Here is a 14,766-nt window from a genome sequence, read left to right as displayed (position 1 = left end):
CTACTTTCTATCTGTAGGTTTTACCCTGCCCCTGGTGTTTTATCACTTATGGTCGTGTTTCTTTGGTTCCTGTTCCCCAGTTTTAATAAGTATTCTTGTTTTAGTGCTTTACTTAATTAAAAAAAAGTTTTGCTTTTTTATCCATCTGCTTGTGTGTATACCTATGCAGTGATCATCTTCAAATAATGGCAAATGCTTCTCTCCAAAAATCCAATACTTATTGCCTAGGTGAGATTTATTCCAATACATCAAAATGCAAAAAAAAAAAAAAAAAAAAGAAACACAATGCAATACACATATTCCACATTTCACTTACGACTACCAGTAAGTTTAGGAATCACTTGTATAGCAATATATTTTCTCCCTGAATGTACCAAGTGGACTTGAGACTGAAATAACTGAGCTGAGTTCCTGTACTTTGTAATGTGACCATGGCCCCTGACCCTGGAGCTGGGAGCCAGGCCTGACATCTCAGTACTAGGTGTCAGGGCAACCAGCAAGCGGCGCTTCAGTCTCAGTTGCCGCTGTCCCTGCAAATGTCCACAGAGGATCGAGTTACACTACGCCCCATCTTTAAGCCCCAGTCAGTGCGCCGTTAGCCGCAGGACAACAGAGGATAGGATAGGATAGGATACCGGCCGCCGGGGAAGTAAAGCCTCCACACTCATGTAAGTGATTCTTTTCTGACGAGTTTCGCGCGTGGTAATGTTACTTCTGGGGTAAAATAACTTGAGCTTTTGCAAGAGTCGCTTTTGTTTGCTACGTTGTCGCTAATGAGAGGAAATAATGTGAGACGCCTGTTGTCGCCGTAGGTCACTAAGCAACTAAACACGGTATTAAAATCGTTTTTACTGCCGTCTTTTAAATATAAAGTATTTTCCGTGTTGTGCAAATAGCCACGGTGGGCGTTTTTTTGACCCAAATCAGCGATCCTATCCAACTTCTTCACCGTCTCCCTCTCGGAAGCCTGTTGCTTTCTTGCTCCATGGATGAGATGGTGAAGGAGGAGGAGGAGGAGGAGTTGAGAAAAGCGGATTGTCCCAAGTGCCTTGGCGACTTTATTCAAAATACGAGCAAACATGACTGCATCTGCTAACTATACTTATACTTTCATGGTAGTAAACGCTTTATTAAGACGAGAATGTGTTAGATTTGGACGTATTTGACGGATGTTGCCTATTATTTTTGAGAAGACACACACGATAAAATGACAACCCGTTATTATTGACTATTTGTGGTCACGGAAAGCTCACACATGACTTCATCTACGATTATTTTCGGAGGCACATGTCACCTTAAAGCCTCCGTGTTTTGGGTTAAAGTCCACTGTGTAACAGTAGCTAATAATTTCCTTAGGCCTTCTGTGAATCATTACAAGCCACTGCAACCTAGAATATAAACCAATATAAACCATTTACCTCCAATGCATTTGAACGGACACTTTACTATGTCCCTGACAGCAACACCTATTATTATAGCCACATTATTGATACAGCATAAGAAAAATATTAACCCACATCTAAACAGTCGATAGTTTAACCAACCTCTGAAGCCCAAGGCCATACTGGGATATCACATGAATGTGTATTTACTAAATCTGAAATGTAACTTTTATCCAGAACTTGCTTCCAGTGCTCATTTGAATGTTTATTTTGCTGGGCCGACATTTAAAAGAAGGTTTAAAGATAACCAGATTGATGCAGCACTAATGCAGCAGTTTAGTATATCAACAAGTGTATTATTACAGAAAATGCAGCCCCTATTAACAGTTATGTTAGGTAAATTTGACACCAATACAACAAAATACACCCAATCATTTACAGGTCTTAGAGGAATATATTATACAGCAGCAACATGCTGTATTTAGAAAGCTCATCAGTCAATTTGAAGGTTATAACCTGGTCAATGAAGCAACTGAGATGAACGTAAACAAACCAGTGCTGTGGTGATCCTGTTGCCACATGTACTGTGGCTATTCTGAGAGCCTATACACGGCTTTTAATTGTATTAGCGATCTCCTTTAATCGTGTAATGTCTCCTGAGTCATGCTTGTGACAAAGCCACTGCTAAAGTCAAGTGTGACGTTCCTAAGATGGGAGTCGACAGCCATGACATCACCGATAACAGCATTAGTCAAATCTATAACACATATTGACCTGTCATCATTAGTTGATGTGTCAAGGTTTTCACAGCCTATATTTACATTGTATGATTCTACTCTGTTACATGTAACTTCATGGCAACATGTTTAGTCCACTTACTAGGGGTGGGAGGAAAAAGCGATACAGCATAGTTTCGCATTATTTTGCATGGCAATATTGTGTCACTACATGGATGCTAAGTCTTGATTTTTATATATATATATATAAATTATAATTATTGGAAATATAAACTAAACTTTTGGTAGCCTACTAGAAAAACAGAATCAATGCTTTTGCAGTCCGCTAGATACATTTTGCTGCAATGAAAATGTTAAAAGTGAACAGACTGAAAACTTCATGGTATTAGATGAAACAGATGTTGACAAATTTCAGCTAAGGGGACATAATTTACAGTTTAAAAAAAAGTTGATAAATTGCAATATATATGGTAATATGTATCAAAATACTCAGCGTATCACAACACATTTAATATTGCAATAATATTGCATTGTGGCTTGTGTATTGTGATAACATCGCACCGTGGGCCTCTGTTATAAATCAGATTTATATAGAGTTATGTTGTGTTATTAAAGAATGTACTATACATATCTTAATATATATTTTAGGCAAGTCACACAAAGAAAAATCTAAATCTGCTGGCAACTGAAATTAGAAAAGTCAATCATCAAAAATTAATCTGCGACTGCTTTGTAAACTGACTTTGATTTTTCCTGCAAAAATGCTGGTTCCAGCTTCTCAAATGCTGGGATTTGCTGCTTTTCTTGTCACATATGATGGTTAACTGAATATTTTTGGATTTTAGACTCTTTGTTGAATAAAACAAGCTACTGCAATAGATCACCTTGGGCTTTGGGGAACTTTAATGGGCATTTTCACTATTTTCTAACATTTTGAAGACACAACAATTAGTCAGCTAATTGAGAAAAATAATCAGCAGATGATAAAATTAAGTTTTGCAGCTCTATTATGATGCAAGCGAGGTTTTACTCTAGTTTTAAAATAAGTGATAAGACTGTTTGCCTGAATATGGTAATTATTCATCCGCATGTTGTTTCAGGATAAAATATGGCTAGATTTATCTGATAGAAGTAAAATGGATAATATTTAATGCCGCCTGAAGACTTATTGTGCAAATTGCAAAACTATTCCTTAAGTGCACTGAGTGAAGTCCCAGGAATGTAAATTACCAGGTGTTAATCCATCAATAAGAGCATTAGTCAAATGTAAGTAACTAGTCACCTATAGTAGATCTGTGCTCGGAAACAGACACACTGCACTGCACACTGCGCTGGGGGACTCAGTAAATAGCCTACAGTTCTTCAGCACAATGGTTACTCTGTGATGTTATGGTGAAGCATTCTTAAGAGATAAATATGGCCCTGACGGAGTGGAAATAAATCCATTTCCCTTTCATGTTGACCTTTCGAATAAAGAGGTTTTAAGAAGTTGGATGCAGAGGAGAATGAACCTTTTCCAGCTCTTACTTCCTGTTTGTATCGAGTGTGATGTGGAAGGTAAAAAAGATGAATGAGTTTGTGCCCCGATATTCACTTCTCTGATTGTTCAGAAAAGAACAAAACACATTATGCTGTTCTTTTTGCAGGCCTTGAAAAAGGGAACATTTTGGAATTGCTGTTAATGGGGAGAAATCAAATTCACCTGGAGTTCTGAAAATGATCGAAACAATGGGTAAGTAATGTTTTTTGATTATTTTATGGCAGGCGGATACAAATGATTGAGTCAGTGTGTTATTAAGACTGAAAATTCGTTAAAAGGATATTACTGTGAAAAAAATAAGTTTATATCTATTTGTCTGTAGTATCAAATGTTCTTTTTTCTCCTTCCTCTATCTCTGATTTTATTTGCTGCACTTTTGTGTCTCCAATACCAAATATATTATCAGATTGCACAAAATTCAATACCATCATAATAAACAAGACAAAACATGAAGTATTGCCTCCGCACAATCACTGTGTTATTTTTAATCATCGTATCTAAAATGAGCATTTTTTGCAGAGGGGTTTGGTCTAGTCAGTTGGGTGTCCGTCTTTGCTGGCTCTGCAGTCCGTATTTGGCTCCCACTGCGAGTTTCTCTCAACCAGTGTAAGAGGCACTGGATTCAGTTCAAGGCGTGTGGACTGCCAATGTTGCCATATCTGATAATGTTGCCATATACTTGATTGTTTGTTTGTCCCCATAGAGATTTATTTGTCCAACTGTCACACGCGGAGCCAAATTGGTGCTGCCAGCTTCTTCCTTTAAAGCCCGCAATCTGTGGTCACTCTCAAGACTGGCGTCTTGACCATTATGTGCTACCAACTGTAATGTGCAGGTTGGGGAAATGAGGCATTGCACGCCAGTCTTGATGGCATGAGAATTGAGGCTTAAAAAATTTCACACTTAAAAGCGACTGCATTTGGAGGTACAGAATTCAATTTAAATTTGATATATTTTCAGTGAATCAAACTAGGACTGCAATTTTGATCACCCTATCTCTTGGAATACACACAAATGCAAACATAGTGACACACACATGCATGGTAGATTTTGGTGGGACTCCTCATTATGCTCACTGAGGCGGGGGCAATGAAAATGATATAGCTACCTGCATAGCACTAGTGGCAAGCAGAAAAAAAAAAAACTTCCAAGACCACAGTGTTATTTGCTTGTTTACAACCTTTGCTCAAACAACAAAGCTTCTAAGTGCAAAAAGCGCTTTGGACCATGTGCACGCCCTATTAGGTGTTAGTCACAGTTGGCAAGCTTCGGAAATTGCTTCATTTTTGTTCAGATGACGTTGGGCTGGCCCATCCTCACTAACAAGCCACTCTGGAGTTGCTCGATTGTGGGGCTTATGCAGGGTCCAGCAAGCAAACTGTGGAGGGTCTGCTTCTTTTATCTATTCCTCCTGATACCCATTCAATGTCCTTGTGCAACCCACCATTGACCCGCAAGGCAAGACCTGTTATTCTGAAGACAAAGTTTTTTTTCCCCTGTGGTACAAAACCCGATGCTACGTGGTTTCAATAAAGTAAGGTCTGTCGAGCACCAACCTCAGCTAAGCCTGTAGTTTCAGATGTGTGGCATCTCTGTCCCTTCTGTGCTTATTTACATGTCATTGTAAACAAAGAAATAGGTTAAACTGAGCATAGAGTATATTTTTGAAAGGAGAGTATTAAAAGTAAAACTACATAAGTATATTTAAAAGGAATAAATGAGGCTGTGTCCAAACACCCTTCCCTGTCTCACTATCTCTGCCCGTGCACTGATAAAGCCTCTGTCCTCATCACCTCTCTCCACCTCTATCTCTCCCACGCCTGCTTCCTCCTGCATCCACTCCTTCACTCTGGCCGGCGCTGTCACTGAAATATGCGACGGATTGCAGATACACAGCGTGCCTTGCAGGCGGTGGAGCGTCTCCAGGCCAAACTAAAGGAGCGGGGGGAGGTGCCCACTGAGGAGAAGCTCAGCCTGCTCAAATCAGTGCTCCAGAGCCCCCTCTTCCACCAGATCCTGGCCTTGCAGAAGTCTGTTCAGCATCTCAGAGACCAGGTAAAACTAGCTCATTTTATCCAACATAATAAAACAATAAATACAACTACTGGCCTGTTTTTTCTATTAAAAGTTTAGTTTTTATTTACATGTTACATGTTATTGTGAGCCTAACTGGGACCGCGAGACTATGAACATGACAAATTAGGATGGCAGTGCTGAATAAAAATGAGTGATGCTGGCTGCTCAGGGTGCTATGGGTCCATGGAGGGTCATTAAAAGGTTACAAGGTTATGGTCATTTAGATTTATGTATTAATAGTATGTGAGTATGAACTGCCAAAATGCCAGATGGCAGCATCACGTGTTGTTAGCACAGAACTAATATAAAGAGAAGTAGTTATGTTTAAAAAGAAATAGGAGCTGTATTGCCTGCTTTTATTATCATCATGCTGGATGAGGAGAGGCTGAGGCAGAGGTAATATAAAGTGACAGTCACAGTTCTTGTGTTTGTGTAGAGAAGTGCTCGTTCCCTGCAGACAGTGTAGACACCAAACACCATGGCTTAGCTATGGTGACATTTATGGTGACATTATGATGTTGAGACATGAACTATCCTTTAGGACTCACTCAGACCAAGTATGAAACTGAAAGCATTATTCAAAATACTATGTATTTGCATAGGTTACAAAGGATTCGAAAGTAAAGGCCACAGTTTTTAAATCTTAAAACAATACTAGCTTGCCCATACACACGGGGCCAATAATCCCCTCAATGTACATACGTACATTGAGGGAATTATTGGTCGCTGTTATCATTCCTTTTTCATACTGGCCTCAAAAGTTCCCATCCATAAATGGCAACATCCCATAGATGAAGAATTACAGTAGGTTATTGTCATAGCCTAAGAAAGTTTGATTAGTATTTGTGAACATGGATTTGGATTTGGGAGAGAGTTATTTACTATGTGACCTCATATTTTTTTTGACTGCCATAGACTCTAGGGATAAAATGTATGAATTTTGAAAATAGGTGGAGTACCCCTTTAAGTGAATCAGTTTTAGATGATGGAGGACAAAATCCCTGGTCGTTCTGTGTACGAATGTTGAAGCTAATATGAGGCCTCAGCAGTCAGAGTTAGCAAAATCAAGTGTTGGTCCTCTGAAGTCAGTCGTTTTTTTTAATGAAATTCCTTCTTTGTGTTTAAACAAATTGTATTTCCTTGCTGAACTGTGGAGGAGTAGTAACACAAAGGGAATTTCATGACCTTTCGTGACTTAATCAGACTAACGCAGACTGTTGAAGCCTTGTATTAGCTTTGGCTGAACTTCAGAATGCATTTTTGCATGGAAAGATGACTGTGGAATCACATTTGGAAGAGAGGTCTTTGCAGCTGCTATGGACAAGCAAATCAACTGCAGCAAGTTATAATGCTCTTGATGTACATACGGGCAGTACTTACTGACTTAAAGTGTTTTGTCAGTGGTAACATGATGACCATAACATCTTCAAGAGGGAGATAAAATTCCAACTCCTGTGTTACCTTTAATGCAGTGAGACTAGAATATTTCCCATGCTATACTATTGCTACTGCCATTATCTTTCCTGTTTCTGGGGTGACATCACTGATTCTGTTTTTGGCTCACTCACACCCCCACCCCTTTTAAATCCCCATCCCCAATAGTGTTGCTGCTATGGCCAAATTGCTGTCAGGGTTCACATGAGCCAGATATAATATGGCTACATGAGCAGAGATAGTTGGTCTAAGTCAGGGAACTCTTTTTCAAGCTGATTCTCTCCATTGAGAATAGAACATTTGAGTGGAAGGAAAAGAGCTCTTAAGTCACAGTGGAAAGGGGCCAGGGTAAGCGTTTGAGAAATAGAGACGAAAATATGTGAGCTATGCGGTGGGAGGCAGGGATGCTAGAGCTTTTTACCCCTTGTGGAATTTAGATTATAAAAGCCCTGCTGGCATTTTTGTGTGCTGGCGATTTAGCTTATTTCAAAAGAGGTACATTCCTACTGTATGTGTGTATGTGTGTGTGTGTGTGTGTGTGTGTGTGTGTGTGTGTGTGTGTGTGTGTGTGTGTGTGTGCTGATGCGTGTGTTTGTTTTACTAAGCAAAATTTATCAAGCAGCCATTCATCATAAATTCCCTTCAGATCTTAAAATGGACCCATTCCACGCTGTAAAAACGGTAAAGAGACGTGTTTGAGAATCTGCAACAAGTCAGTGTGTGTTTTTTATAGAGCTTCCAAACCCAACTGCACTTGTTTGGCCCCCTTAAGCAGAACCAATTTGAAGAGAGGGTGCGTTTTGTGTTTTGTTGTGAGACAAGAGCCAGACACATAAACACACACTGTCCGTCTTCTGGCTCTGCTAGTTAGGCCATGCACAGTCCATGTCGCTATGGCGACAAGGCCCTACTCTCCAATGGGAAAGAGGCCACTGTGTGAAGTGGGGCAGAAACAATTTCTTAAATGTGCAAGAACCAAACTGGAACTTTAATCCTCTTAGCCAGGCCCCAGCTAACAAAGCTCATGCATGAGGACAGCAACTTAGCAGCATGCTACGCTAAGTTAGCCTGGCCCATAGGGTTTTTGTTTGCAGTGTGCAGCACTAATGTGTCCTGTCCAATGGAGTTTTGTTTCTCAGGACTAATCTGGGACTGTATTTAAAGGAGGCATAATTTACAGTACATGTTTTCTGAAGACTGAAAGTTGTGCAGTTAACTTCCCAAAATGCAAATGAACAAGTTCACAAGGACAGCTTTAGCTTGGCAATGCCATATGCCAAATGGAGTGTTTATGAAATTATTGCTTTGTATTATGTCCGTCCTTTTGAATCCATTTCAGATGGTCATAAACATTATGCCCTTTGGCTAATGAAATTGGAAAAACACTGTTTTATGTAGTTGTCTCGTTCATGTAATTCATCTGTCACACAAGTAAAGTCATTGCAGTAATTAAAACCCGAGCATATTAAGGCATCCAGATGGCCAGTGATGCTTTTCCCCCACCATGATAGAAATATTGTATTTGGAGCCTAGTCATTGCTGGAACATCAGCTAAGAGCCATTATACCCTGAAGGATTAGGCTGCCATAGATCCAGCTAATCATGGTAGGATAACAAACTGTCTGGCATCCCAGTGGTTTCAGACACTCAGACTTCAGGGTTTTCGTGTCTAAAATTAAACTTGCTAAATGTTTACCTCCACAGTAGGAATGAGTCATGATGTTTTTTGTTTGAACTTTTAATTATCTTTCGTTGGATTATCGCCAGTAATTGCTGCTCTCTGCAGGAACATTTTGCAGAAATTGAAAGCTGTTATGTAGCCGCAGACAACAACACATTTATGTTTTAGTTGAAAATGCATATCAGAATATTATATCAGTGCAGCAGTTTAAAACATCCCTAACTACATGTCTTTTTCTTTATTTTTTTCAGGGGAGTGTCCCAGCGTCACGTGGGAGCGACCTTGGCGATCCAGTAACAGCAGTCAAGCCCAATGGTGGCCATGTTTCCTATGCAGAAATATCAGCCACTACACTCAATGGCAAGACATCATCTGAAGAGTTTGAACACGTTATTCAAACTATGGCGCAGGTATAGTCAACTGTAAAGTCAAAGCAATCATTGTGCTGCTTGTACACTGTATTTGAGTTTAAAGTCAATATAAAAAAGAGCTATTTTTTAGTTATTTTAATACATGCACAAAAATCAGCACCTCATCTGTGAACAGGTAGATTACCTTTAATAGCTTTTCTTCTTATCTCAAATCAAATTTCCAAAGATAGTCAAAGACAAGATCCACAGGCTGCACCCTATGTTCTTTCCTCTTGAGGCACTTCAAATAGACTTCTAAAGGCTGCCTGCGGCTTTGATGCTATGTAGACTCAGTATGGGGGCAAATTGTATACACTGCATATGTGTGTGTGTGTTTGTGTGTGTGTGTGTGTATGACTCAGGGGCGCTTTGTGACGCACGTGGACCTGCAGAAGCCAGTGTCAGGAGGCCTCGGTTTCAGCGTGGTGGGCCTAAAGAGCGAGAACCGCGGAGAGCTCGGCATCTTTATACAGGAAATTCAACCAGGAAGTGTGGCTGACTGGTATGTAAGAACATCATTCATTCAGAGACTGATTTCAATCTTATCACAATAAAGTCAACATTCCAGACAGTTTTTCAACGTTTGGCTGATGAAAAAGAACAAAAGGAATTAGCGAAGCCTATTTCAGACAGTCAGGGACTTTTCTGGGGACATCTGGGAAATTTCGGGAATCTTACAAATTGGCCGATTTACCAGAAATGAAAGGTTTTACAACAAGTTTCGAATTCTTTTTTTTTGCTTAGACTGTGGCATTCAAATGTTTTCCTCAAACTAAAACTGCACTTTTCATGCCTTCAAAACATCTCAAAGCTCACTTATAAAAACGTTACTCAAATAGGAACATAACTACATTTTTACAACTGTAAAAAATGTACAAACAAACAAGTTACAATGAGTATCCTCTCAATGTGAAATGCGGAAACAGATGAGAATAATTACTAGATCACAGGCACATTCAGTCAGAATCTCAGAGGCTCTGACACCATTTACCAAACTATGTTTGTCTCTCCCTCTCAACATGCTTCTTTTATCAACAGTGATGGAAAGCTCAGAGAGGCTGACCAGATCTTAGCCATCAATGGCCAACCGCTGGACCAGACAGTGACCCACCAGCAGGCTATAAGCATCCTGCAGAGTGCTGCGGAGAGGGTGCAGCTCACCGTGGCGAGAGGACCAATACCTCAGCTGGCCAGTCCTGCAGTTTCCCGCACGCCCTCTGCTGCCAGTACACTGTCTGCCAACTCCAGCGCGGTACAGACACATTCTCACACTAATGTCATGATTGAACACTTGCACACCCACTTGTTCCTTTTGAGAAATGTGCAAACAGATCTCTGCAAGAACGCGGACTAGGTACACGATCTGACAAGATTTCCGTGTTGAGACACACAAAAAACTACACACAGAGTTCAACACACATATGACACAATCACATAGATGTGCAAAGACATAAATGAGCATAAAAGAAGCTCCTGCAGTAAAACGTGACTACAGCAGACACATAGCGAACATGCATGCCTGTTTGTTTTTAGAAAAATAAAGCTTTGCTACAACTACTGATCAGAAGTTATTCCACCTGCAATATTCAACCAAAATATTTTAAAATATCTGATTGTTATAGATAGATAAAACTCTTTTGGTTGAGATGTACATTTATTAGCTTCATTGTTTCTCCTCTTTTACTAGTGGCAGCACGTGGAGACAATTGAGCTGGTCAATGATGGCACTGGCCTTGGATTTGGTATTGTGGGAGGAAAGACCACTGGAGTCATTGTCAAAACCATCCTTCCTGGAGGCATAGCTGATCAGGTGATTGCTCTAATGCATTTCTACTTTCTTTGAGACTTTGCTTTTGGAAAGTTTGGCGCTGGTAATCGTTGTTTTTCAGTGTCTAAGGCAATTTTTTAGTATTTTATGACACTTTTAGTATTCTAGAGAGATGACTCTTGTCAGTTAGGTATAATGAGAATTGTAAGCAAGCACATAATTAACTGTCACTCTTATCTTTTGTTTGGTACTGATAGTGTCATTATGAGTTTGATTTCTACTGAAGCTACACAGACTAAGCGAGAAAACATACTATTTCTATGGCAGGATGGCCGCCTGCGCAGCGGGGACCATATCCTGAGAATAGGAGACACTGACCTGCACGGCATGGGCAGCGAACAGGTGGCGCAGGTCCTCAGGCAGTGTGGCAACAGGGTGAAGCTGGTGGTTACCCGTGGTCCTGTGGACGAGAATCCCTCTCTCTCTGCTGTCATGCCTGTGGTGCTCCCCACTGTCAGTGAACAGGTGAGAAGGACTGTTTGTCTCTGAACCCAAAATATGGCAGGCATTTCATACAAATTCTTACAATATGGGAATGTGACACACTCAAATAGATTTCAAAAACTGGCATATCACTCTAGTACAGCATGTTCTCTTTAACCAGTGATCAAGCAGATGATTGATTACCATATCTGACATATAGACTTACACACTACAATCAAAAACAGTTAAGAGTTAAAGTTCAGGTCTCTCATTTTCAGTTTTATCCTTTCTTACTCTTGACAGCTCTGAATAAATGGATTTAAACAAAATAGCGCGTTACATCACCTGTGATTCACACTTTGGAGAGCAAACATTGCTTTACTTTCTTAAACACAGCACTTAAAAAAAACAGCAATTTCATGGCTATTCTCAACACTCAGCCCTATTTAAACATGAATGAAATACAGTGACTCACTACACCAATGACATCATGTTCTTTTGATTGTACACAGTAGCGTTTTTATGGCTACTAGGTTTAAAGTGCTCACTGTTAAGTTGAAAGATGTATTTTGGTGCCCGTGGTGATGTCAGATGACTGAAGTGACATGACCTGCTTTTCTTCCGTTGTCAAATGAATCATACTTCACTTTTGTGCAGTTTATTTGTCATTCCCATTTATCTTTTCACAGGGCTATGAGGAAGAGGAGGATGAAGCATTTGATGTGAGCCTTACTAAGAACACACAGGGACTGGGGATCACTATTGCAGGTTATGTCGGAGATAAAAATTCAGGTGAGAAATGGCACATTGCCTTTTCAAAACGGATGACTAAATAAAGTGTCACACTGATGTTTATTTACATCAGCGCTTTACTAAATACACATTTAAGCTGAAGTTATTAATATTTTACTAGTCTATAAACAATGGGATGTATAATAAGGAAGGGGGCAGATTGCAGTGTTGAACCCGGTAGTTCTTCAGTATCTTTTAGCTCATTGTGAACTCTGCTCTTATCAAGCCCTGGCAGCTCATTTCAGCAAAAAAGCTCTACTAAAACCACTGTGTGTTACCTGTTCGACACCAAATGGTGGGCAGACAAATTTAGCTTGGAGCATTTAGCAGCAAAAGAGAGCGGAAAAACACAACTAATGCTGCGATGAGATGGACTCACGCAGATGGTAGACAGCAAACTTGATATTCATTGAGTGGGCGACAGAAGGACAGTAAAATTAGGTGAGTTTGGCATAAAATACAGCTGACGGTAAGGGAGATGGCACTGACTTCCAAAGTTAAAATATTTTAACTTTTTGTCATCCTCCACGACAGTATTTATAACCGTATGTTACATAACTCTCACACAAGATGAAAACATTGGCAATTTTGACTTTTACTGGACACTACTAGAATAATTACATAAAACAATAGACACAAATATAACATCAGCATATCATCTTGCATGTTTCGTTTTGCTGTCCAGCCATTCTGTCCAGAGGGTGTTGTTTGTCTGACATCTGCTGTTTGCCTGATTCCATGTGAACGCAGCACAAGGGTGAATTGCATTCAATGGGTGGACAGAAACACATCAAATGAATGCTATTGTTGCTTTGTGTCTGCCTGTGACAGTTGTTTGCTAATATGTTAACTCCCCCCAAAAAATAAGGTGGTGTCAATGTCAGTGCTTTTACATTTTTCCACAGCCTTGAAATTGTCTGAAATAATCAACTTTTAGATATCTTTTTTATTTGCCTAAAAATGTGGCAGTAAGCTACAGTAAAATGGGACAGACCACAGACAGCCTTTTATTAGAGGCTGGTTTATGCACTGATTTGAATATTAAATGGCCTTGGTGTAAGAGTCTTTATCTTTCAAGGTTAACAAAAGTGCGCTGGGTTCATCACATCATTGTTTATGACTTATATAATATTGAAACAGTCTCACTAACCCTGACTCTTAACATCAAACTGAAACATCTGTTTGCTCTTCTCTGTTCTCGTTTAGTGCCATGATTCATGACTATGTTCCCCATCTCTCTAATTTTTTTGTACCTGTTCTCACTCCTCAGAGCCCTCTGGCATTTTTGTTAAGAGCATAACAAAAGACAGTGCCGTAGATCAAGATGGCCGTATTCATGTTGGAGATCAGATAATAGCTGTAAGTACCCCAATTATGCTCTTTGTAGCTGTTACTACTTCCTCTGTCTTCAATGGCACGAAGTAAAATATGCAGTGGATGTTAAATACTATCTATTATAGTGATCGCATTTAGTCAATGGAGGGTAATCATGAGATGCATTATGAATAATTCACAATTAACTGATAGTTCATAACATGTTTTTTCTTATGACTGTGAAGTGTCTTGAATTAGCACACTGAGCAATTAAGATTTTTTTTGAATGCATAACTACAGGACATTAACAATGGAGTTAAACTGTCTTTCTTGCATGATTTCAAACATGAGTTAATGATGCCTTGTGTTCTCTACAGTTCTCAAAAACCCATTGTTCTGGTGTATTGGTGTGTGTGTGTGTGTGTGTGTGTGTGTGTGTGTGTGTGTGTGTGTGTGTGTGTGTGTGTGTGTGTGTGTGTTTGGGTGGGTGTGTGTGCGCACGCTTGATTGAGTTTTGTTCCTAAGCATAAATGATAATATGCTTTGGGAACCAACTCAGGAACTTAGTAAAACACTTAATTGACTGTGAATTCTTTAAACGTATGCAGTGTTTACTTGTCTTAAATGATCTAAATGAATAAAGTGAATGGTTAAAATAGATGGGAATACCCATGGTGATGTTCATAATCATTTTTGATTAATGTTATTTCAGTTTCACCTCTATGAAATGAGAATATAGATGGCGATTCAGCACACTCACAGTGTCAGCACAAGCTGCTCTGGCCCCTTGTTTAATCCACGGGCTCACAAATGATCGCCCTCTGCAGGTCGACGGCGTCAACATCCAGGGATACACCAATCAGCAGGCAGTGGAGGTGCTCAGACACACGGGCCAGACAGTCCACCTTAAGCTGATTCGGCGGGGCTTCAGGCCTGACGAAATCCCCCCTGCTGTGGCCCCCAGTGTCACCATCCTGCCCCCTTCCACCACCATCCCCACTACCACCATTGTCATGATGGAGCTGGAGCAGGAGAGGAAGAAGGCTGAGGAGGCTGCTCAAGGTAGGAGGGATGAAGTGAGAGAAATTTAATGAGGACAGACAAAAACACATTCCTTGTTAGTCATCGTCCTGTCAAAAAAAGGTGTCA

General features: G+C 40.1%; 1 protein-coding gene across 13 annotated transcripts in view; it reads left to right on the top strand.

Moving 5' to 3' along the window:
- The first annotated feature begins 531 nt into the window (after nt 1-531).
- The window catches only part of mpdz (multiple PDZ domain crumbs cell polarity complex component), a 53,408-nt gene continuing 39,173 nt past the window's right edge, over nt 532-14,766 (top strand). For all 13 annotated transcript variants that reach the window (XM_088073135.1, XM_088073133.1, XM_088073136.1 and 10 more), the window contains exons 1-11: nt 532-668; nt 3,766-3,851; nt 5,548-5,714; nt 9,102-9,260; nt 9,623-9,762; nt 10,299-10,512; nt 10,948-11,070; nt 11,356-11,553; nt 12,201-12,303; nt 13,574-13,662; nt 14,445-14,679. In XM_088073135.1, the coding sequence (XP_087929261.1) occupies nt 3,836-3,851; nt 5,548-5,714; nt 9,102-9,260; nt 9,623-9,762; nt 10,299-10,512; nt 10,948-11,070; nt 11,356-11,553; nt 12,201-12,303; nt 13,574-13,662; nt 14,445-14,679 (1,444 nt within the window). In that variant the 5' untranslated portion in view covers nt 532-668; nt 3,766-3,835. The remainder of the gene's footprint in view (nt 669-3,765; nt 3,852-5,547; nt 5,715-9,101; nt 9,261-9,622; nt 9,763-10,298; nt 10,513-10,947; nt 11,071-11,355; nt 11,554-12,200; nt 12,304-13,573; nt 13,663-14,444; nt 14,680-14,766) is intronic.

The sequence above is a fragment of the Plectropomus leopardus genome, chromosome 23 (assembly GCF_026936395.1).
Source record: "Plectropomus leopardus strain MGB_pleo_1.0 chromosome 23, ASM2693639v1, whole genome shotgun sequence".
NCBI classification, from domain to species: Eukaryota; Metazoa; Chordata; class Actinopteri; order Perciformes; family Serranidae; genus Plectropomus; species Plectropomus leopardus.
Note: the sequence above shows the minus strand (reverse complement) of the source record. Positions and strands in the feature narration are given on the sequence as shown.